General features: G+C 56.6%; 1 protein-coding gene across 2 annotated transcripts in view; it reads right to left on the bottom strand.

Moving 5' to 3' along the window:
* MNT (MAX network transcriptional repressor) overlaps positions 1–18,508 on the bottom strand; it is a 28,751-nt gene extending 10,243 nt beyond the window's left edge. The window contains exons 1-4 of one of the 2 annotated variants that reach the window (XM_027471962.3): positions 18,277–18,507; positions 12,177–12,735; positions 9,774–9,815; positions 8,960–9,071 (exon numbers count right to left, since the gene is read on the bottom strand). In XM_027471962.3, the coding sequence (XP_027327763.2) occupies positions 8,960–9,071; positions 9,774–9,815; positions 12,177–12,735; positions 18,277–18,352 (789 nt within the window). In that variant the 5' untranslated portion in view covers positions 18,353–18,507. Of the gene's footprint in view, positions 1–8,959; positions 9,072–9,773; positions 9,816–12,176; positions 12,736–18,276 lie in introns of both variants that reach the window. The other variant, XM_038165615.2, reaches the window with a different exon arrangement.
* Between the last annotated feature and the right edge of the window lie 6,227 nt (positions 18,509–24,735).

Genomic DNA, 24,735 nt, shown 5'->3' with positions numbered 1-24,735 from the left:
CAGCCCACCCAACCTGTACAAATTCAGTCTCACTGACTTGTGCAACACAGAAGGTGTTACAAGAAGTGGGTTCCGATTTTGCTCCATCTCACAGAGGCCCTGAGCAGCCACAAGGTGTTTCGGGCACCCCTACATGCAAGCCATGCTTTGACCCCAAGATGATGGGGGAGCAGGGAGGGGAACAAAGGGCAATGTTTCCTAACTAGTCCTAAAACTATCCCCTTTTAGACCAGCCTATTGACACTCAACAGCTTTTGTGTTACTAAATATATTAGCTCTTATTGAAGTCTATCAAAATTGAATGTGACTGAGACGCTGACTGGCTAAGACACGTTGTAAGCTGCAAGGTTCACGGGGCGTTCCTATAGGGCCACACAAATTAGTATCTAGCAGATGCCTTTTCTCCCTGGTGTAGCAATTTGCAGAGAAAAATGCAGTATCTCAGCAACCAATTCCAACACATCCTGGAGCCTCATCTCGGAACAGCAGCTGACAGCCAGGCCCTGGTGCCAGGTCACCTCGTTAAAGACACTGCCCCAGGATTAACACAAGGCTCTGAGCTCTGGGAGCACCCGACGTGCTCAAAACCTGACGAAGCATTTTGCCTGGGTGAGTCTGTTTGCAGAATGAACCACCACGTGAGGGGAAAGTGCTGCTAGGAGTATCTCAGACCTTTCGGGACGTGGACCGAACCACGAGCTGGGCTTTCTAGTGCTGCAGAAAAATGCCCGACCACCCTCAGGGCCAGTTCCTCTTTTCTTGAAGTACAGACACAGGGAGTAATCGTGCCCAACAGATGGCACCCACCTCCTACAGTCACCCTGTTTCCCATGGCCTGACTCAAAGAGAAAGAGACGGAACAGAAGTCACAGCTGCCCACAGAGAAGTGTTTGGGCAGAAGGCTGAGAACTGGCAGGGAAGAAAGACACAAGCAGGATCAGCATCACTGCAGGTTATACAAAGGACTGAGACAGGGGGCCCTGTACAATTGTACTTGTATTTCCACCATCTCCAAAGGACACTTTATCAGCATTTCCATCACATCATAGCGGCACCGACATGACAACGGGAGATGAAGCTGATACCACTTCCTGCTGCTTATTGTGATTTCGAAACCCCCTTGTTCATTACCCTGCAGCTGCCTGAGCAGGGCTGCCCCGACACCTATGGCTGCAAAGCGTTGTGCAACGTGGGCTGACCTCTGCTGTGTGAGGCACACACAGCGCTTCTGTTTTCTGTTTGTTTGTAGTGCTGTGAGGTCAGTATTTACTTCCCTATAATTGCAGAGTATCAGCACACACCTTTGCAATCTGCTAACAAGAACAGGAACCCAAGCTCCCCGGGTAACACGGGCCGTGGGGCTGTAACCTCTTCCTATCAGGCTCCCTGAGAAAAGCAAAATCACAAAACAAAATGGTTGTTTTGTTAGCGAGCTGTTTCGCTGTCGCTGTTTGGGGTTTTTGCCTTCCTTTAATGGTAGGTGACTTCTGCAGTGTTATACATGAAATAAACCCCGCGCAATCAGGTTGTACACATCACTGCTTTTGTCACATCCCGTGCACGCCTCTCCCGTGCCTGCTCTCTGACAGCAACCAGGAGTGTGAGCAATGGTACTCGAAACGGACTGCAACACAACTGCCATTCCCAAACCCTCTGCTACGCTCCGCCAGGTTTGGTTTGTGTTTTAGAACCTTAAGCGCTTCCTAAAGCTGTTACCAAATGATAGCAGGGTGATAGCTGTGGGTTTTCTACCAACTAAAAAAAATATGTAAAAGATTTATTAATTTGTTTACTCTTCCCAAACTCCTGTGTGTGAGTCACACGAGAGACACCGCTCAGGAAAATCACCATCCCTTCTGGCAAGGGGACGGCTTCCACTCACCCCACAAGGTCCAAACACCGGCTTTTTTATTTCTATTGCATGACACGTTTTGTGGCTACTGCTGCAAATGAAGTTACTCCACTGACTGCTCTTTGGGGATGTCTCGCCCCAGGTGGTGAGGGCTGGTTGGGGATCTGAGTTCAGACGTCCGCAGCCCCCCAGGACCCACATCTCTCAGCAGCCACGCCAGCCAGAGCACGGCACTCCCTGATTCAAGAAGAGAATCCCAAGCTCCTCGTACTCGAGGACTGTGCAGGTTATCCAAAGGGAAACCAATCTGACAGTGCTGCTGCACGCGAGGCACGGCCCCGCACTACGTGCTGGAAGCTGCTGAAGGATGCCCAGCAGTGGGAAATCCAGAGCTCGTGCCTCAGGCAGCACGCCGAGTGCCGAGGGACAGCGAGCTCAGAGCCTCCTCCAGCCTCTCAGGCTCCGAACCCCTCCTCCTGTGCGGATGCAGCCTGACGTCAGGCCCTGAAGCTAAAATCAATCCTTCAGTGGCTCCAGGAGGAGCAGGGGCTGCGCTTGCTGTGCCGGTGCAGCTCCCCCTGCCTGCAGCAGAGCCCAGCCCCGTGCTCCAGTTCAGTTTCACACCTTGCAGCAGCTTCCAATTCGCTGTACTTATTGAACACCTTTTCTTTTTTTTAAGTCCGATTTCTCATCTCTTTCTGACGACCACAGCTGATCCCATACCCTTGTTCCATGACCACATCCTATTGTTGCTGGAAGCCTTTATTACTTGCAATGAAATTCAGGCTAATTAGACAAGATAGAATCAATTGATCGGGTCAGGTAAACACTGCACAGCAGCTCCGCTTTGCATGTGAGTGCTGCTCACATGAAGCAGGCACTGAGCCTAGCAATGGGCTCAGGTTCCTACCGGGCAACTTTTACAGGAGGCAGCTGGCACTGAATTAAAACAACCCAAAAACACCGACACAACAAGCCACGGGCACGCTTTCCAAGGTGAGGGACCGATCAGACTCAGCATCACCGCTTGGTTTTATGCATTCTGCTCAACAACCCGGCCACTACAGGGCAGGAACACAGAGGAGCTCTCTTTTCATATTCAGGAGTGCAGGCAGACCAAACTCTAACCAGAGATACGTGGGCTCTGTCTGCGGCGTGGCACCTCGCTGCACCACAAGGCTCCCCCTTGGGGGTGTCCTTTACCTATGAAACGTGTGAACCCTAACTCAGGCATTACCAAAGGGCTTTACGAATCCACTCATCTTGTTCTGGTTATTGTTAGCACAGATGGGAAACTGCACCATTTTTAGGTGCACAGTGTGTCACCTCATGCAGTTTGAGCCAAAGAGACCAGGTGAGGATATTTTAAATGTTTCACACAAACAATTAGCATTACTGATTAGCGCAGATCCATCAGTTTATGAGGGGTTTCTACTCCCAGCAGGAGGTCAGGAATCAGCTCTGTAATTTATCGTTCACCTTACGAGAGCATCCTGTGCTCTCAGCTCAGATGGTGACTTGAGGAGAGGTGGCAGAAGAGCTCACGCTGCAAAGAGGTGACAAAGGAGGAAGCAGACACAGGGAAAACGGAAGGAACCAGCGTGGTAATGAAAACAAAATGAGACAAGGTTCCTGCATCAAAACCCAGTGACTGATGTTGACGTTGACACACTCTCTACTGCAGGGTCATGGTGGTGGTGGTTTTCTTTGTTTAGGAAAGGACAGAGTCCCTTCTGCTTCCTAGGATCATCACTCCCTGCTTTATTCCTATTTAACATCCCTGTCCACTGGTTTCAGTTTGACAAACTATTTTTCTTTCCATCTGGCAGTGATCTGGGACTGACGGATGCTGTCCTTGCATTAGCTTCATTCTGAAGCAGTTACACCTGACACAGGGCAATGACATTGATCCTTGTCAGCAGGTCAGCTGAGGACACGGCAGCGATGCAACGGGAGGTCAGCGGAGGAAGCCTGCATTTGCAATCAGACGAGGAAATTGGGCACATTTCCTTCGAAATGAACAATGCGGTCATTTATTTGTGAATCCAAAGAGATGTCAATTACCTCGAGTCCAGTACGACACTACTTCATTTTGTGCTTTTAGCATGAACTCAGCCCGAGGGAGCACCTGAGCGAGGGCCACACAACCTGGCAGGCGCCGCTCCCACTCCCGGAGCTGTCCCGGAGCCGTGCGTCTACATGCAGAAAAATCATAAGATTGTTCTACACTGCACCTACATCCAGAAAAATCAGAAGACTGTTCAGCAACAAGAATTTCTCTGTGCTTACTGGGAAGGCTGCAGAAACAGAGCAGGAAGCAAGGCCTGAGCTGGTGGCAGTGGCTTTGCTCCCGTATCACTCCATCAGCAGGACGCTGGGCATAATTTTAACCCTGGCTCCTGAGGCAGGGAGAAGCTGTCCCCTTCCTGCTCCTTTCCTTGGCAACAGGTGACATCTGGGTCAGTCCCTAGTTCATTTCACAGTTATTTTCAGTTATTTTCTATCTCCAAAACGACAAAAGCAGCGAGTCGGACTGGAAGATGAGCTCTGCGAATCTGTAAGGGAAGTCCACTGCTTACACAGAGCACGTATCCCTCTGGCACAACTGGAGCTGACGTGTTAGCACAGCACCTTTTCTCCCCCCTCGATACTCTTCCAAGCCTTGCGCTAAGCACCACGCGCAGTCCTGTGGATCAGGCGTGTCCTGCTCACAAAGGGCTGCCAAGGATTCTCCTCTTTGCCCCCTGCAAGCTTCAGGAAGCTCAGCTTTGCCTGGTATTTCGCAAGCACACTGTTGTTTGACCAGCATTTGCCTCTGGTTGTACAGGAAGCTCTGGCAGACAAACGGGACTTGCAGTGTGAGCACAGGGCCGTGGGGCTGCGGCTCGGTGCTGTTCGCAGGCTGCCCGCTTTGGCTGTCCCGGTGTTACCCGGTGAGCTCACCGCCTGGATGCTGTTTCACACTCACTATGCAATAGGAAATAACCCCTGGAACTGGAAGGTGTTCAGGTACCATAGCGACAGGCGCAGTTTGAGAACACAGAGGAGAAAACAGCCTTGCTTAAGGGCTTCAATTAGCTTCCAACTATGATGATTACAACATTTCCTAGGGGGCAAGGAATCCTTCAAAGAGAATTAAATCAAAACACCCAGCTGCACCGGAGTCCTGGCTACAAACTGTGTCTGCAGTCCTCTGCTCCCAGCTCTGCTCCCCGGCTGCCCCAGCAGCACCTTCCCCATGCAGTGAGCACGCTGCAGCCCCTGCGTGCTGCTCGCCGAGGGACGGCCTCGGCCGGCTGCTCTCTGACCCCGCCATGGGCACCCGGGCACCGCTCCCCACAAGCAGACCCCAGCATCTTCCTTCCTCCCACTGCGTTTTTCCCATGGCACTTGAGGACCTAGGGGAGCTTTCGGGAGGCCTGCAGCACCGTGCCTCCTGCTTTGCAGGCAGGACGGCGAGGCACAAGGGGCAGGTGGCTTGCACAAGCACGCACTTTGGCACAGGCACGGAGCCCAAGCCACCGCCACCTGCAGGGGACAAAACTCCCTCAGCCGAAAGCCACAGAGCTGGTCTGCACCACAACAGCCTGCACTGCCTAAAACCGAATCGCCATTTAAAAGGATTATTAACTTCCAGCTGTGTTCAGCCTAATTTCCTTTGTGCAACAGTGTGCTTAATTGCAGAGATTCTAATTTACTCTTGTAGAGCGCAGACCCAGCTCGAAGGATAAATTAGAATGACGGCTCCATGGGAAGTTTGGAATTTAACTTCTTGACTTATCTGATTTGATGCAGATACAAATGTTCAAACCCGGCCAAGGAAACAAACAGCCTGTTTCTAAGAAGTTCCAGCTGGAATGGGGAAAAAGGATTTCATAGGAAGAGAGGCTGCAGCAGTCAGTGCACTCTCCTACTCCTGCGGGCACAGCTCATCAGCCAGGCAGAGCCTCAGGGCTGGCATGCTGCACTCCTCCTGTGGAAGGCTTTTTTTTCTTTTGTGAACAAACACTTTGCCATGTTGCATCTTGATTTCTAAACCCCTTTTGTACAATCCCATGTTCTCCTCACAGGAGAGAGGCCAGCACCAAGCCCGTCAGTGGGACGTGCAGGCTCGGCGCGGCACTGGCGGTACCCTGTGGGTGCCTGCAGAAAGCTGGAAGGCTGCAGAGGCTGAGACGGAGACGCTCCACGTGTGGGGGTGCTAGCTCCGTGTTCCTGCCAGGAATAGACGGTTTCCTTTGTTTCCTCTTGTAACCGGCTCCTGTCTGCAGAGGAGGCTGGGATTCACCTTGCCCAGCCCTACAGCAAGGTGCTGCCCGTGGCCCCATGGCTGCTCCACACGTGCCGGGGGTGGCACCTCCTCCGCTCAGCCCCCGGGGATGCTCGGCCGGTGCTGGGGGCAGCCCCCCGAGGGACAGGCACTGCCAGCAGCACTGCACGGAGCTCACGCAGGCGGCGGCTCGGCCATGCCCAGGGCCCGTGGGCGCTGCGGGTGGGCAGCCCGGGGCCACCATCAGTGCGCTGCGCACGTGGCCGGGGTGCTGGAGGCCAGGGAGCTCCTGGCCGGGAAGGAAGGAAGGAGGGAGGGCGGGCCAGGACGGATGGAGTCAGCACAACCTTCCTCGCCATCGCCGTGCAGGCCAGGCTCTGTCTCCTGCCTCCACCCACCGGCCGCAGCGGGCCCTGTGCTGGCCCTGACCTGGTTCTCCAGCCGTGCCCCGCTGCGGGTCCGAGGCCACTCTGGTTTGCGGTGTCTGCGCAGCCTCCCGGCGAGGCAGCTGGCAGCAAGCCCATGGCCTTCTGCCCCAGCACTTCAGGGCCAGCTCTTTGCTGAGGCACGCGCTTCCCACATGGCGCACAGCTCCCCTCCAGCCCCCTCTGCCAGCCCAGGGGCAGCAAGTGCCCAGAGCCAGGGCTGGGCGAGGGCAGCTCAGAATTTCCCCTTCCCTTTCTTGTTATGAAATTCAAAGCAGCTTATGAGGAACGCACATTGACTCTCCAGCAGAATAAATAACTCCTAACCTAACCTGTCAGCAGCAATTACGCACCAGTGAACCACAGCAGTCACCAGACATGTTTTCTGCATCTTTACACCTCCCTCAAACCCCAAGTGGAAACGCTGCACGGGCCCAGAGCACCAGCACTGCCTCTTCGTGTCCCTCCGAGCCCTACCTGCAGCTGCTCACCTGAGGGCAAATGCCTTGGGGCCAGAGCTCCCTTCACCTGTGCAAAGCTCCAGGGGTGAGCAGAGGGGCAGATAGCCCTGTGCCAAACACACAGATTTGATAGAAGTAAAACCAAAACCAACCAACCAAGCCTGCCTCGTTTGCCCTTTGCTATTTGCAGGTGGCAAAACCAGAGAGCCAGAAGTGGGCCACAGGATCCACGCTGGTGATGGCAGTTCAGAGGTGGCACTGAACTGCATCCCATGTGGTAGAAACTGAAATGTTTTTCTGAATCCATGGGCACATGGTGGACCATCAAAAAGTAGTTTATGCTTCCTAAGAAAACACAACAAGAGCTCCATTCCCAGCAATTTACAGAGCTGGCTGTACACACACACGTAGGGAGCACAGAAGTGCCTTGCATCAGAGTCAACGGATTTCACAATGGATCTAGAGGGAAGGAGAAAAAGAATCGGCCACCCCCACCCACAGCCTCAAGGAGCATTTTAAGCTGTCTCGTAAAAGCACAAAAATTTTGCCAGAGAGCAGTGCCTGCTCACGGACAGACCTGCACTTGCATCAGTATTCACAGAGCGTCAGCAGGCGAGGAACAGCTCTGTGCGTGGCATCACGACTGGACTCGAGTCCCAAGTGCAAGAACAGGCGATGCGATCACTCCATCTCCGTTAGCGCTAATGAGAGCTCATCTCCTCGCTGACACCGGGCTGCCCGAAATCAAATGAAATGCTCTTATCTTCTCTGATGCCTATTAACCATAACACAACCACATCTCCAGAAGTGACCTTTTTAAACAACACAGATTTTTCTTTTTGTTTGCTACTCTCTAGTGGCCGGGTCCCATTACAATCTGGTCTCCATGCCCCAGCCAAAGGCTCTGCAAGGGACGTCAGGGGTTAAGGCCACTGAGAAGGGGCGAGCTGGCCCGATTCTCACAGTCAGCGAGCACCTAGTGATGCTCCACACAAAAGCTACGGTGAGCAGCGAGTGCCCAGTACCTCTGATGTACAGTTAAAATGGCATCTGAGAGATACTGAGAAATACGGGAAGAAAGAGAAGAAAGCAGACAACACAGCACTGTGGAAAGCCCACCTGTGAGCAGTCCTCAGCACCCTTTATTCCAGCCAAAATGCTGGAGGTCTACTGGCTGTCTGCACTTGCAAGAGAGTGCTATGAATTTAGCAAATTTTCCATTTTCTAGAATGAGATTGATTGCATTACATGCTACTGGCTTCACAATCACGGAGGACACCTCTAAGAACTACTTCTGGGCACCTATTAACCATTCTCCCACACAATCAACATGGGAAACGTACTGGGTAAGAACAATGCAATGGACAAAGCCAGCTGACGAGACTGCCGACCGTGTCAGTATGACAAAAACAATTAAGCAAACGTTAACACTTCACTTAACCCTAAACTCCAGTCTTTCCCTGCCTCCACGTAAGTGACAGGCACTGACACCTCCATCTCATCAAAAGCGAGACATTCAGAACCAGCCTGCCTGTTCTGGCTAAGCAAACAGAAAACCTCCCCAAATCACATGGATTAAAATTCCCCAAGTAAAAAAGTAGCAGCATATACTGGAGTAGATGTCCCTTTTTAGGGTCGTCCAGATTATCTGTCACAGCAGGGTGAAAGCCACCCGGTCCATCACTACTGCTGGTACTGATGACTTACAGTGAGGTAAGATTTCAAGTACAAGGAGACTGCATGAAGCAAGCATTCCTAGAAGACCTACAAGTCCTGGAAATCTGGAGCTTACGTGACTACGCTTGCATGGGGGTAGAGCAGGGCGGGTTCACTTTTCTCCTTTTCACTACAGGAAGCAGATATTTAGCTCGGTTTAAGGCAGGTCAGCACTGCCTCTCTCTGTTTCAGCACGGCCAACAGTAAGCAGCAGCCACCCGAACGCCATCGGTACCTGGATGTATCGCAAGGCACTCCTTAGGACGCTGAGGTTTGAGGTCTTCTTGTCGTCGACGTTGGGGATGTTGCGTTTTAATGTCTCAAAGCATTCTTTCAAATGCGCACGTCTAAAGAAAACACAGGTGGTTTGTCAGCTTGTGAGCACACACCAGAAATCAATTTCACAGAGGGCTAAAGCTTAATTTGGGCCTTAATCCAGCAAAGCACTTACACATGTGCATAGCAGTCACCGGGACTACCTGCGTGCTTAACGCTGCACCCCCTCAATCCAGCAGACAGGCTTTGGGCTGTGCCTTGTGTGGCTCGGATTCTCGTCCTAGCTTTGGCAGGAAACCATCGTGCGATCTTAAATAAAATATCACGCCTCCCTGGGCTGTTCTCTTCACTCGCGCCACATTTCTGATTTGGCTATTTAGGCTACAGGAGCGTCAGAGCAGGGACTGGTCTTTATTCTGTATTCTGGCTGCACACGTGTTAGTTTGTTACTTCAAATCAAGTAAGAAATCACACCGTTATGCACGTGGGGATTTACTTTGCGGGATCAGGGCTTTGCAGGGTTATTGTAATGCAATTATGCAGCTAAATAAAACATACTGGGAAGCAAGAGATGCAGAATTGAGCTATAAGAAAGCAAAGCAATATTGCGAGATTCATTAAAAGTAACTAAGAATTTTGTTCAAGTCATTTGTTAAAAACAAAAGCAAAAAACCCAAGCCAAACAAATATTGACAGACTATAGGCCAAAAAATAAGTAAAAAGTGAAAGGGAATTATAATTGAAAAAAAGCAAAACCCTGGCTTTCTACGCACCTGTTCTTCTCCAATTTATTATGTACTTCCCTGGTCCCAACCCTGTAACCCAAACAGAACAAAGATAAACTCAGTGTCAGGTTTAAAACTATTGCCATTCAACCTCTACGTTCAGCAGCGTGTGTGTGTCTAGGATACGGAGGCAAATATTAACGAGCAATAGAGTTGTTGAGCTATCACTGCTTTCTTTGCATACATAATCTACCTGTACTCTATCGAGATAAACCCCATACTCCGCATGCATTTAGATGGGCTGAGCATCACCCACAGGCTGCACACAAGCTCCAAGGAGGGACCGGGGCAACGCGTCTCTGTGCACGCAGACAGGGCCACTGCCAGCTACAGGAGGAGACCCCAGGTCTGAGTTGGGTGTGTTTGTGCAGCCCTGGATTGCCCAAATTCTGACCCATTTCTGAGCTACGCCTACACTCCAGCGGGGTGAGATTTATGCGGTTGCAAATTAAAGTACACATGACTTGGCAGACATACTTCAAACCTCTTTCATTTTTATTGTGCCTGAAATAACACAGCCAAACACAAGTATGAAGTGAAGTAATCCAGGAATCCTCCAGGCCCTGCTGAAGGGAAACCAGGGTCGGCTTCTGCTCCCGGGGGGCTCTGGTCTGTCCCTACCTCCCCAGGTCACGGGAGAACTTCGAGGAAAGGCCAAATCCACGTTACCTTAGTTCTGCAGCTACAGTGGTGGTAAAGCACACGAGCAGGCTCGTGGGGAGTTTGATACCCTCCTGACAGTACGCAAAGTGATTATTTGCTTTTGGTGCTTCTGGTTGAAAACGCACCGGCAGCGAGGTGAGCGTTGCAGGAGGTGGGTTAATATTTAATAACTGCTCGGGAGTTTAAAAATAAATATTTGACAGCCTTTTCCCATGAAACATTCACAAGCTGGAAAAAGCGCCTTCCCAGTGCTTACACCCAGAATAGCTCCTCTCTGGGGAGCGGGAGATGCCGCGCACCCCCGGCACAGCGCTGGCAGCGACCCCGCAGGGCGAGGGCACCCTCCGGGCCCCGCTCACCCTGCCCACAGCACGCGGCCGAGCGCCAGCCCCGCAGCCGAGCGGTTTACAGACAGGGGCTGCAGATCGCCAGCTCTCTGCGAGGAGCCGCGTTGGCATTTTACCAAGGCTTTTATCTTTGCGAGGTTCTGTCTGCGTTATTTCCACCGCCTCAGGCGGTGCCACCCCACGGCTTGTGCTCCTCCCGCGCTGCCTCACAGGGGACGGGAGCGAACACGGGGCACCCGGGGGAAGGAAGCGAGCTGCCACGTCCCAGCGCACTGCCACACGCCCAGTGCTCAGCTCCAGCGGGCAGGGGGCAAGCAGCAAGGCCAGATTTTGACCTGGCCGGAACATCTCTCCCGAGCAGGAGGCTTCGGACAGGGGACTGCACTTTGCCCAGCTCCCACCGGCACCAGTTCGGGTGGGGAAGACCAGAGACGAGAAGCAGCTTGAGCCCTGCCCAGCAGGATGAGCTGGGCACTGCGGCCTGGCTGGGCAGGAGGGGGCACCGGGCCCCAGCACCTCCTCTGGACCCCTGAGCACAGCCCCGCTGCCTGGCCCCGGCCCCAAGGCAGGGCACAGCACGCAGCCATGTCCCTGCAGGGATAGCCCCCCCCTGGTCTGGGCAGTCCCAGAGAAACACCATCAGCTGCAGGCAGCGTGGTGATGCTCAGAGGTCTGGTAACAGGCCCAGAAGAAAGACCGAAGAGATCCAGGTCATTTATCCTGCAGAAAGGAAGACTGCAGGGGGCAAAGGAAAGCAGTAAAAGGTTGCTACAAAGAGGAAGGGAATCAATTCCTCTCCCAGTCCACTGGAAATAGCACAAGAAATAACAGCAGGCTACGTCCTAGCACGCTGTGCTCTGGAGCCAAAGTCCTTAGGAGCAAGGTGGACGCTGCCCAGGAGCAGCAGAGTCACAAGCCCTGTCTGAGGGTGGAGACGGAGTAAACAGCCTCGAGTCCCTTCCAGCTCCAGGAGGCCCTCGGCAACTCCTCTGATCTCTGTCCTGGGAGACAACTTCCCAGAGCACAGTCCAGTGTTCAACCACGTTCCTGCAAGGGCTGCTGCACGACCTCCCTGTGCACCACCAGCAGAGCCCAAAGCCCATCAGCAGGTGCTGCCTGAGGGCGGGCAGCGCTGGGCCTTGCTTCCTGACACGCTCCTGGCTTGGGGGAAAAACAAAACCAAAAAACCCTTGTATATTCTAGTGAGGGGGGGACTGAAAGACACCGAGCTGAGAAACTGCAAGCAAAAAAAACAAAGAGCCCCCCAAACATCCCTGGGCCTCGGTGTTTCTGACTGGCAGCTCTTTACAAAGCAGCAGCTGCTCGGGGGCGCGGCGGTGCTCGGGCCCCGCCGCCTGCCCCTGCCCGGTCACACACTCACCCTCCGGGCCGCTTCTTCTGCTCGTTCGGCTTCACGTCCTCCGCCGGAGCCAGCTTCAGGGCGCCGAGCTGCGGGGCGGCTCCCGGGTGCTGCAGGGGCTGGGGCTGGATGGGCTGCTGAACCACATGGTGCTGCGAGATGGCCAGGACGGGCGCCGCGTAGTGCTGGAGCTGCTTGGGGCTGCCCGACGGCGGGGTGGCGGCCTTGCCGTCTGCCAGCAGCGGGCCCGGCGGCCGCTGGATGACCGGAGCCACCGCGGGCACCTCCTTGGTGACGCCCGGAGTGCTTACGAGGGGCTGGTGGCGCTGCGCGAGCGGTGGGGACAGAGCGGCCTGGGCTGCCGGCTGCGGGGGGCTGGCGACCACCGGGATGGGGATGACAGAGATGGGGGCTGCCAGCGGCGGGGGCGGCGGCGGGGCCGGGGCGGGGGGCGAGATGGGCAGCAGCAGCTCGCCCCGTGGCTCCTCCAGGGGGACGGCATGGTTGGCCCGCGGTGCGCTGGCCTTCCGCTGCTCCTGCTCTCGCTCCAGGCGGAGCTTCTCGTGCTTCTCATTCTCATCTGGAAGAGAAAGGGGACACCGCCAGTGAGTACGGTAACGGGACTCCCCGCCACGGCGTCTCCCACCCCACATCTCCCCCCGCAGCCTCTTTCAGCACCGAGCCGAGGCCTTGCCCCGGGCACACCTCACAGCAGCTGCAGGAGCCGGGCTCAGCCCCACGCTCCGGCCATGCCTCACTTCCCTCCCACGTCCCTTTTGCTTCAGCACACGTCTTACACACCCCACAGGTTCTGCCCCCGAATTTGGCCCTCAGAGCAATCGGCCGGGCTGCCTCCTGCCTGCCCTGCTACTGGCAGGCAGAAAGGAGCTGGGCGCCCCACCGCCGCCTCCTCGCCCCACCCCAGCACCAAGGCACACGGCCAGCGCCAGCCGATTCTCCGTCCCGAGGCCTGAACGCCCAAATCGCGATGCAAGAGGAAAAATGAGCACACCAAGCAAGACCCCAGAGCCCTGAGAGACGGCCTGCCTGCGGCACAGGAGGGCACGCTGAGGAGCCCCAGGCAGCACCTCCACCTGGCCCCCCCTCGGTTCTGGGGTGTGAGCTGAAATCTGTAGTGCCGGTACTGACAAAATCAGAGAGAATTTGTTTGTTTTATTCCACGCTTCTCCCCAACAGCCCGTACAGTTGCAAAATGGGGAGGAACAGGGAGAAAAAGGAAGCGATGCCCGTGGGAGCTGGGCTCAGCCCCCATCCCCACAGGACGGCCGCAGCCTCCGGCACCGCTCCCTCCGACACCCCCGCCCGGAGCCCACGCTCACGTCTGGGTCCAAATGGCACAGGGCAAACCCACAGCAAACATCTCAGCTCTTCCTCTTCGGTGCTTACACCCGACCTTCAGCCAAGGAGCCGGCCCTGGCCCTGCCGGCACCACACGGCCGGGGCCGTCCCCTTGCGGGAGGCGAGGCAGGGCCCGGAGCAGGGCCAGGAGCACCCCAGGCACAGAGGCCGGGCCCCGCAGCCACCCCTGGGGCCAGGCGGGCTCCTTGGGCTGCAGCCCCACATCTTGTGCCCTCAGGTGGGCACGGTAACCCCACGGGCCTTCAAGCAATACGAACCCCTGCGGGCGTTTTTGTGCTGCTGTGGACCTGACCGAGGCTCCCAGCCTTCCCTTTGATGTAGCTGTTCCTCGAACACCAGACAAAGTAAATGCAATCTGTGTGGCCCGACTAGCAAAATAAACCTCATTAAACGTGCTCCAGGTCTCCGGCTGTAATTGTGTGAACACGGCACAAACGAAATTTATTTATACAAGTCCTGTGGCGCCAGCGGCCCCGGCCTCCAGACATCTCGCGGCCTTCACCCAGCGCCTCCCCGCACCCTGCCCACGGAGCTCGGGGCACGCCGCAGAGGGCCAGGAGCTGCAAGAACACCTGGTGGGACGCTGACAGCGGGCCTGGGGCTGTCACCTCCTCCTAGGAACGTGCCAAGACTTGGGGGGAACACTGTGCCTGGCTTCATCGAGCACAGGCCGCGAGAAACAAGGCAGGCGGCGCGCTGTGCTCGCAGGCAGCGGGCAGGGAACACAAGGACCTCGCGGGCATCTCCTGCAGCTGCCCTCAGCCCAGGTTTCTGCAGCTCACCCTGGCACGTCCCCAGCCTTCGTTAAAGCCCTCGGGCCCAGCTCGAGGTACGAGACTGGGACACAGCAGCCGTGAGGCTGTGCTCGTGCTGGATGTGTCCTGCACCGGCCCCTGGCAGCCTCACCCAGCACAGCCCATCGGGGCAGGGAGCGTGCCGATGGCAAGGCTTCCCGGGGCATCGACGGGGGCTGGCAGTGAAATTCCTACAACAAACCATTTCTGTTCACTGGGGAAGCCAAGAGAAGAGGAAAGAAAGGTTACGAGCGAGCGTTACTGCTCAGAAATGTTTATGTAAATGTCTCTGCGAAGCAGGTGCAGCCCTCAGGCTGCTGACGAGCTGCCAGCGAGGCCTTTGGTGTTCCAAATCTTGAGCTCCCTTAAGCTAAAGAGTTCATTTCAGGGATTTTGTTAGCCAAAATCTGATGCCAGTGAGCCGCTGCCCCTGCACTTGACTCGTTCACCGGCAAAAGGAGCCCAGCTCTCAGCTCCCTCCTCTGAGGGCGTTTGGGCAGCCCTGGGCAGCCCCCCCCCACCGGCAGCGCTTCCAGGCGCTGGGAAGGTGCCTGCTGCTCGCCTCGCACCCACAGCCTGCAAACAAACCGAAGCCACCGCTCACACAGGGCCCACAGGGCTCTCGATTTGCCCGGCAGTAATTCCCCAGCTTTCCGTCGGAGCCGCAGACCAGGGTGAGGACCGGCAGTGCTGAGAGGGCAGGGGGCGGCCGGGCAGGAGCACACAGAATTCAATGCGATCCCAGCTCCTTCCTGACACTCCCAGCACAGGGACTGGGGACTGAATGGTTCAGGACAGCCCCGCAGCCCCTCGGGGGTCTGAACTGCAGCCGAGACGGGCAAGAGGCTGCGGCCAGAGCTCCCGGGCTGCGCCTAGCAGGGCCAGCAGTGCCCACAGCCATGGGGGAAGCGGCAGCTTTTGTCACAGCAGGGCAAAGAAACAGGGTCAACAGCCCCTGACCGGAGGACCGGTGCTATTTTGGGGCCCTGTGGATCCAGGAATACGCGGTGCCAGGGACTCTTAACTCCGTCATCTAATAATCTGCCAGGTTTAAATTTATCTCCTGCCTTGGCCTGCCCTGGGAACACCTCCCAGCCGTGCATGCAGGCTCCTGGCAGCCACGCAGGGAGCAGCAGCGAGCTGCAGCCCATGGCAGCACGGTGATCCCCAGCAGAATCTGAGCGGCCCAAGTGTGGTTTGGGCTTTGCTGATCTCCGTCAGCAGCTGCCGATGCTGAGCACTCTGACCACAAACACCTCAGGAAGGTCTCTGATGCACGCAGGGGGTGGCTCCTTCCCGCACAGCCCCGCGGTCTGCAGCAGGGAGCAGGAAAAGTCCAAGGAGATCCTGCTGGGTGTCAGCACCAGATCTCAGCCCAACTTTCTGGCAGTACCTGCACAGACACATTTTTGCCATCTGGTGTTCCAGCTCAGCTCCTACATGGAGCCTGCCAGCAGCCAGCACCTCCCCGGCACGCCGCGGGCACTGGAGGCGCAGCCAGGGACCCGGGGACAATGCCACAGAGCAGAGCTTTGCTCCTGGGCACGCCTGTGTGTGAGCCAGCGGTGGCTGCCCAAAGAAACACCCGCTCCTGCCAGCTCCTGACGGGAGATTCCCCTGCAGAAAAGGGGAAGAAGTGACTCTGCAGAAGTGAGGGGGAAGCTGAGGAACTGCCGTTCCCCTTCCCACTCGCCCCATCCCCGCGTGCTGCAGCACAAGTCCTTTGATTGCTCGTTATCGAATAAACAAGGTTCCTGCTTCCTCATTCCTACATACAACCGAGGCTGTTCTCTGAGCTGCACTTGTAGGGGAGGCCAGCCACGCTAGAGGAGGCGCAGTCTGACTCAGGGCTGAGTCACTCGGATGGTGCTGACATAAGAGGACACGCCAGGGAACAGCCGTGGCACTTCCAAGTGCCTGGAAACGAGCTGGAGCCCTGACAAAGCCGTGACCCCTTTATCTGGGTGCCTCTGAACCGTGGCTGACAGCAGCAGAACACGAGCCCCGTTCCTCTCTCCCATCTCTGCCAGAACCCCTCCGTTTTCTCACCCCTCTCCCAGCTCCGGAGTCTCGCCGCGAGGACGTGCCCGGTGCTGAGGACCTGGAGGCTGCCGTGGCGTGGGGAGATCAGCCCGTGCCTCCGCACCGCCGCTCCTCCAGCAGCCACACGCAGCTCCCCCGAAACCCTCCTCCCTTCAGCAAGCCCCCCCCCAGCTGCTGCTGGGTCTCAGCCCCGACCCAGTGCCCCATTTTCCTGCCCACCAACAGAGGCTGGCGCACGAGCCCTGCGCTCCTCCAGGAAGACCAGGTCACATTTAAAGTGCGCTACTGGCAAAGGACTCAGGAGCTGGCGGTGTACTCCTGGGGAGTGAGAGCTCACCGGCCCTGCTGGGATTTCAATTCTGGGGCTGTTACACTTGGTACCACTCGTGGTGTAAGCAGTTCCCGGTTCCAGGCCCACCCGTGGCTGACCGGCGAGCCGCCGCGGCGCGCTGACACCACACGCTCCCCAGACCTTATCTGCAGGAGGCGTCACCGTCCAGTGGTGCCAACAGAAAGCCTTTGGTCTGCATTTTCTCAGGCAGAGGGTTATGACACATTTATGCCCTACCTGTAAGAGCAAAGGAAAACCGGCCTTTGCATCTACCACCCCTCCTCAGCACCACCAGCACGGCCCATCGGTGCTTTCAGTGCCATGGGTTTAGCTCCAGCTCTGAAAATCACAGGGACCCCGGTCCCCAAGCCTGAGATAGATTAGAGAAATGACAAGATGACCCTGGTAAGGGGACGCGGGGAGCAGGCGTGCTTCACTCCTACTTCACCGAGACAGAGGGCTTCCCAAGCAGCCAGCATTTCCCCCACCAAACCCACCGAGGCTCCCGAACACAGGAAGGGCGGCTGGAAAGACCCCCAAGAAATCTTGTGGTTCACCATCCAAGCCCCCGCAAAGAATCGGCCATAACCAAGTAACACCTCACAGATGTTTCCCAACACAACAACCACCCAGGTCTCTATGGATAATTTATCTCACGCCTCGGTTTGCTATTCCAGTGCCCAACTCCAGCCCTGATCCAGCCCTGGGCGGTCATTTTAGCTGTGTTTTAGTTGCAACTAACTCCTGGTGGGAAGGAGAAATAAAGCCGGCGCGCTGAGCAGAGCCCCGCTGCTGTCTCACTGCTGCCCTGTGGCACTGGGGCAGGCACGGGCTGGGTGCCCCCATGTCACACACCGAGCCACGGCCAGACCCCACCTGCCCGGCACTTCCCAGCTGTTCGGGACGTGCCCCTTGGGGACAGGAGCTCCCGCATCAGCCCTGGGCCCTGCGACCACCGCCCACCGCTGTGCTCTGTGCCACGGCCGCACCTCTGCAGGAGCTGACAGCAGCCGGCTCCCCTCGGGGAAAGGCACGGACCCCAGGCACCGCCCGGATCCCAGCTCCGTAACACAACGAGGACAACCCGCGGGCCCCCCACGGCGCTTGTTGCCCCCCTGTGTGTCCGTAAGCACGGGGAGGGCAGGACCAGGCCAGGAGCCGAGGGGCCGCCGGCCTGGGCAGCTCCGCGGCTCCCCTCAGCCCGCAGCGCGCTGTGCCCCGAGGGCTGGGAGCCCCTGCGGCTCCTGGCACCCAGCGGGGCCCGGGGGGGGGGTCCCGGGGTCTCCGCGCGGTTCCCGGCCCCGCCCCCTCGGCGCCCCCCACGTGACCCGGCGGCACGAGGCCCGCGGGAAGGGGCGGGGCCGGCCCCGCGCGCACGTGGAGGGGGGCGGGGCCTGCGGCGTCACGCAGCGGCCGCGCGCCCGGCGGGAGGGGAGGGGCGGGGAGGGGCGGGGGCGGCCCCGCGTGCTCCCCCCCCCCTCCCCCCGGTGCCCCCCCCTTCCCGCTACCCCCCTCCCCCCCCCCCCCCCGCCGCCCCCCGCCCCGGTGCCGCTGTCCCCTGTCGCCGCCTCACCACGTGCGTCCCGCTGCTGCTGCTGCGCCTGCCACTCGAGGAAGCGCGCGGCCTCCAGCAGCGTCTCGATGCTCATGGCGCGGACCCGGCCGCCGCCGCCGCCGCCCGCCCGCTCCTCGGCCCGGCCGCAGGCGCCGCGCCGCCCCCGCGGCTCAGCCCCGCCGGCAGCAGCGCTGGCGACAAGATGGCGGGCGGCAACAGCAACACAACGGGCGGGCGCTGCCGCGGCCCCGCTACTACGCGCCGGGCGCCCGCAAAACGCGGCGCGGATCCCAGGCTCCGCCCGGAGCGGGGCGGCGGGGCGGGGCGCGGGCGGCGGGCGGGGCGCGGGCCCGGCGGCGGCGGCGGCGAGGGGGCGGCGGGGGCCGGGCCCCGGGAAGAGGGGGAGGGGGCGGGGGGCGGCGGCGCGGGGGCGGCGGCGGGGCCGGGCGGGGCGGGGCGGGGCCGGTCCTTGCGGCGGGCGGATCCGTGCCGGGCTTTGCGGGCCGCCCTCCCCCCGCAGTGCGCCGGCGGCACGCGGCGAGCTGTCAGCGCGGCGGCAGCCAATGGGCGCGCAGCACAACACGGCGTGCTGCACCGCCACATGGGCGCCCCGCGCCGCCGCCGCCCGCCTTAAAGGGGCCGCGCCGCGCCCCGCCCCGCGCCCTGCCCGGCCCGCGGCGGGCACAGAGCGGGGCCGCGGGGGAAATCCCGGCCGGGCCGGGCTGGGGGCAGGGGGCAGGGGGCGGCTCGCAGCCCCGCTCCGCTCCGTGCCACAGCCCCGCAGGTCCCCGCTCCGTCCCTCAGCGCCACCGCCCCGCAAACCCAACAGCCTCAGAACGAACCCGCCCGCACCGCCAGAGCAGCTCCCTGGGAGCAGCAGCCGGGCTCTGAGGGCTCTGAGGGGCAGGCACCCAAAGCACAGCCCTGGCAGGGACATGGCGGAGCCTTCACACAGCCGGGGCTGTGCTGGCTGCCCCAGGAGCTTCCCTGCTGGCTGCCCGCGAACACCTCGTGCAACGCGGCCACATCCCCGGGGAGCTGATGCGCTGGAACCCTGAGCTCAGCGGTGCTCGCTGCGGGGCTGGCTCCTGCCTGTGGCAGCTGGAAGCACAAACCAGTGCCATCAAACATTCCTCTCGGAGTGACGTCTCCTGATTAAACTCATTTATTGGAGCTTTTGGAGCCACCCAATGCAGCAGCTTGGGAGCGCGGCCAAACGCCATCAGCTGTGCGTCCATCTGCCTCTGCAGGACGGCACTGAGGAAGGGTTTCGCGGAGTCCTTTGGCCCTGTTAGCAGGGACAGCAGCAAAGCAGCACGCTGGGATCGTTTGGATTGACTCCGTGAACGCTCAGGGAGAGTTTTCAAAGCTCCAACTTCTACCCCGCGACGCCCCACGGCCGTGTGCAGCAGCACGCGGGGCTCCGGGCTGCCCCCCAGCAGGGCCGCGGTGAGCTGTCCGGTCGGGCGGCCTCCCCGCAGGCTGCACGGCCTCACGGCCCTGCTCTGGGTCACTCTGCTCCTCCCTGCCGGGCTGCTCCTGGACACAACGCGCGGGCAGGAAATACTCGCAGGCTGCAGGAGCCTCCCCAGAGAGAGCCACCGAGGTCCTGCTGCACAGCCTGCGGCACCACGGCTCCTCCAGGGCCTCTGCGGCTCTGCCGGGCTTTGGGAGCCACAGCCGCCCCCCGACGGGCACAGAGGTGCTCCTCAGTGCCCCTCCACAGTGCTGATACTTTCAGTCAAATCCTTCCACTCTTGTTTTTTCTCATCTTCAAAGCTCAGCTGTAATTCACAAAATGAGAGTTTCAAGCTCTCTTCAGGAGTTCCCTTCAGAAGTGTGTGTGGTTTGAGAATGCTGGGAATTCTTCTCCGTTTAGTATTTTCTATTTAGTCAGTCCTTTAGAAAATAGTGGGTAGCATTCAGGTGGTACGGATATTAATATCCGGTAATCCAGCAGTAGAAAGTTTAAAATCAATGGAGTTGAGCATGAATGAAAACTCTTCCCATAGCCTTTATTCCCATGTTCTTTACTGTCAGGGTTATTGATGGCATTATATCATCTGAATGGCTCTCGATTCATTTAGATATGTTTATGATCATGATATTCATACATTGACAATCCAGGGAGAACAAGCAGTGGTTGCAGGTCCCGCTGCCCTTCCTTATGGCCACTCTTCCCCAGGATGACCCTGTCTTACAGTGCCACCTGTACACAGGACGCCACGAGATCTCCTCCTGTCCCAAATGTCGTACGCCGTGCTGGGGATATGCCGGTTGTTTAAAGCACAACCTCAGCTCTGCAGCTCTGGAGGAACAACCGCTACACAGCCGAAGCCTTGACCGTCTCCGTCTTCCTGTTACTCTGCTTATTTCGTTTCTGCCTGCACAGCAAACAGCTTCTCCGTGCACGAAACCATCCTCCAAATTTCGGCCCCACGTGACCGCTGGTGCAGTCAGCTTGCTCGCAGTGCTCACCACCAAGACTTCCCCTGGCTCAGAAGTTACTCGCTGCATTTCCTGGCGGGAGGCGCCTGGAGCAGGAGGCGGCGCGGGGATGCGAGAGCAGCTGGGGGGTGTTTGTGCTGCTGGCACGAGGGGGCTGAGGAGCGGCCCCGACCCACACCTCTGTGCCTGGTGCTCCCGTCCCGACCCTCACTGCCCCTCGGCAGCTGGGGACAGGCCACCGAGTCCCTGCGGTCACAGAGGGGCGTCTGCTCCGCAGGTTTCACATGGTGATTTCGTGGGTTTTGTCTCATCGGGAAGGTTTATGGAACATCCCATCCTAGCTGTGCCTGTTGGCAGAAAATAATGCCTGAGTGGGAGCTTTTTACTGCCACGATGAAGTCGTATCCCAGCCAAAATGACTTTTCTTTCATTTGAAATATAGCTGGCTTTAGAGCATTTGGGTAATGTAAGCTCGTTAAACGTCTTTTTAAACCCTAGCTAAATTGCTTTCTAAAGTTAAATAATCTTCGCTATTCACACTATTTCTAAACTCCCGTAAGAAGCTGTGAGCAGCTCAGATAACAGACCTTATGCCACTTCAGCTCAAAGCTCAGGTTCTCAGGTTCTCTGTTGTCTACCACTCGTCTCCCTCGTTTTAACACTATTTGTTCTCACACGCTTGTCTGTTATTCAGCTCTGCATCCCGCTGAATGGGGAGTGACCCTGAGCGCCAGTGGCAGTGCCTGGGCTCAGCTCTGCTTTGTGTACTCCAGACCCTGAACCCTCATCACCTGCCCGGCTTGGGACCTGCGGCTCTGCTCAGTGCCCGTGAATCTGCTGTGCTCTGCTCCTCCCCTGCACTGAGAGAACAGCCTCACTTTGGGCCTCTGAATAATCCTTCTGGGGTCAGTGCTGCTGGAAGTTGTATTGTCTGTTAAACACTTTGTTCCTCAGGTCCCAAATTATCACTGAACATAAACGATTACACAAGTCTTTTTTCTCCTTTTTTCGGGATTCACACTGGGTAAGAACCTACACCAACCACACTCACATGGAAGTTGGAGTTTATCTCAATATTTTCATTCTGAAATTTGTGTTAAACAGAAAAAAAAACACAAGGGTGAAAATGATCAGGCTGGAAACCTCCCCGCTGCTGTGTGCAGGGCGCAGACACGGTCTGTCTGTCCCCGACATGCCACCCTCGGGCAGCGCGGGGAAGTGCCGGCACCGGCTTCGCAGCGTCTCGAAAACCCTCCAGGCTTCTCTGGGCTTTACCCAGTCATCTCCGTCCTGTGTCCAGTAACTCTGGCAAGGCATAAGGACAGCCTATACTACGCTATGGCATACCTTCCAAAAAATCTCTAGCTGTGAGCTGGAAATATCACAAGCAGAAGTCAGCGTGTCTGCAGGTAACTTGTCCCCGTGGTTAATTACCTGCTGCAACAAAGAGCTGTGCTTCACTTTCCCTTGGAAGATGACTGAGTTCAGCTTCCAGCCGCTTGGTCTTGCTGCAGCGATCTCTGCTGGCTCAGGGACTGCTCAGGACCTCCCCTGTTCCTCCCCCAGAAACTTCCGATATTTTGCAATGTCTTGCGGTCTTCTGGGAAACCAAACGGGCTGACTCGCTGACTGCAGAGTGTATTAATACGAAGCCTCCAGAAGCATCACAGGTAGTGTTTTTTCACTCTCTCAATTTTTAACCCACTCCTGTGGACACCAGAGATCTATACAACATGTTAATGTCAATCACATCAATACCATATACATTAGCCGAATCTCTTACTGCTGCACCAGCCTTACATACACGCAGCCAGCCCTTTGTATGGCTTGCTGCAGCACCGCAGGGACATCATCCCTACAAGCTCCCTTTCTGGCTACTTTCTCCCTAACACCATTCAATGCCAGTAAGAAATGGGGATGCAAGAGTCTGGGCGAGTGAATCTCATCCGCCTGGCCGTGGAGAGGGGTGTGTAAGCGTAAACAAGTCCGGATTTGCTGAGCGAGGTGCCAGTGCCCAGCCAGCGAGTGCCGCTCGTTTGGAGGGGACACGGGGTGTTCTTCACAGCTCACACGGCCAAGCCCCGCGTTGTGCCCTGAGCCGCAGGGCTCCGACTGCCACCTCCATCGCGCAGCCGCGCCGGGCAGCGGTCTCCAAGCACGGGTGTTGGTAACGCTGGGGGTTTGGTAACGCTGGGGGTGTTGGTAAGGCTGGGGGTGTTGGTAACGCTGGGGGTAAGCAGGCGTGGCTGAGGCAGGATGCGAGGAGCCACCAGCAGCCATCTATCTGCAGCGCCGAACAATCACTGTCAATAACCCCACCGCAAATGTCAGCCTCTGACACGGTGTCAATATCGCATTGTGGGAGGATAATGCACCGTCTTGGCAAAGGCCAGCGTCAAGACCCGTTTGCTAGCCAGCATTGTGTGATCAGAACCCCGGGGTTTTTCATATATCGTCAGTCATTTGATGGATGGAAGCCGGTGCATTGAGGTGAGATCATTACGGTGCTGCTGAATGGCGGCGTCTGGAGTTCAGAGCAGCGCTTCCCAGACATCAGGCTGGGCTCTCCGGGGAGGCTGTGACCTCCAAGGGATGCAGGAACTGGGCTGGAGAAAATGGGAGGAAAAATATTTGCTGCTCCCTGCATGTTCATTTGCTGAGGACTCAGCAAAAGACCACTTAATAGATGCTTCTCGTTTTTGATGATTTAACCAAAGCTGACCCAGCACCAGAGCACAGTCAACACATCCTGGCCCGCTTTGCTGCAGCCGATAAAGAGGAAAAGTATTAAAAATATAATGAAGTTGTAACAGAAATTACACACCTCGCATCAACGTCTGTCCATGACTTAAAGCCATACAGGAGTGTGTTAAGCTCTTCAGAGACAAAGTCTCTGCACAACAATAGTGCAAACAGTCAGATAATTTATGTACAGGCTATTTTATATTTAAATATATTCTGTAATACACAGGTATGGAGAATGAAGTTTCTGAAGAGCTCAACCCAATCCGATTTGATAAAAGTTCTGAAAAGGGATTTTATTTAGATTTATGATCAACATCTGCGCCGTTCATAAAAATACATTTTCCCTTTCTGTCTGGATGTGCTCATGCTTGTACTGAACATTTGTATACCATGATATATGGCCATGTTAAAATGGGACGGTAGCAAAAGCAGATTTTAAGGAACAACAGCTCTAAAAATCATCCTTTGTGCTTGTGGTAGGATTACATTATCAGATGCCACAAAATAAAACCACAGTAACATAAAACAATGTCAGAAAATACGCCCCTTTTCAAAAACAGACACTAAAAAGCAAGAGAATTCAGAGTTTGCCTGTGTCTTAAAACTGTTGTCCGGAGCTGTTCTGAGGAGGGCTGAAGCAATCGCACTGCCACGATCCAGTTGAGCAGGCGATGCACCCATTAATTATTCAGCACTCTAAAATCTAAAAATCAATGCTTTACACTGTGTGATCCAGCTTCATGTGACAACCAAAAAGCCCATTAATGAGCAATTCTAGGTTAGGTTATATATGGAGTGGTAATTCGTGTCGAGAAAACGGTTGATATTAATAAAGAAGGGGGAGATTTGGGAATGTGGCCATGGGGTTGGAAAGCCCCGTGGTTGAGATAACAGACTGTTAACGATGAGGCCATCAGGAATACAAAAGAGTTTAGAGGGAACCAAGAAGGGTGATTCAGGAGACTCCATGCAGTCTGGGGTTTCTTGTTCCCCAGCCATTAAGGCATGGATGTTTCTGGGTGTTTGCTATTGTTATTACATTCAAAGTTATTTTACTAATGAAAAGTTGTTTTGAAAAGAACTGCTGTGGAGAGAAGGGTGTAAGAGAGGAGCCTGCCCTCAAGGTAAAAAGAAAAAAAGGCAACACGATGTGATGAAGTTCTGTCATCAATAAGGAAGCAGAGAGAAGGAATGAAAAGGAACAGGCTGGCGGAATGGAGACCAGGACGGGAACAGGCACATTGATCGCCTCATGAAGATGGGTTCGGCCAGACTCAGCAAACT

This window comes from Anas platyrhynchos, chromosome 20, assembly GCF_047663525.1.
Source record: "Anas platyrhynchos isolate ZD024472 breed Pekin duck chromosome 20, IASCAAS_PekinDuck_T2T, whole genome shotgun sequence".
Lineage (NCBI taxonomy): Eukaryota > Metazoa > Chordata > Aves > Anseriformes > Anatidae > Anas > Anas platyrhynchos.
Note: the sequence above shows the minus strand (reverse complement) of the source record. Positions and strands in the feature narration are given on the sequence as shown.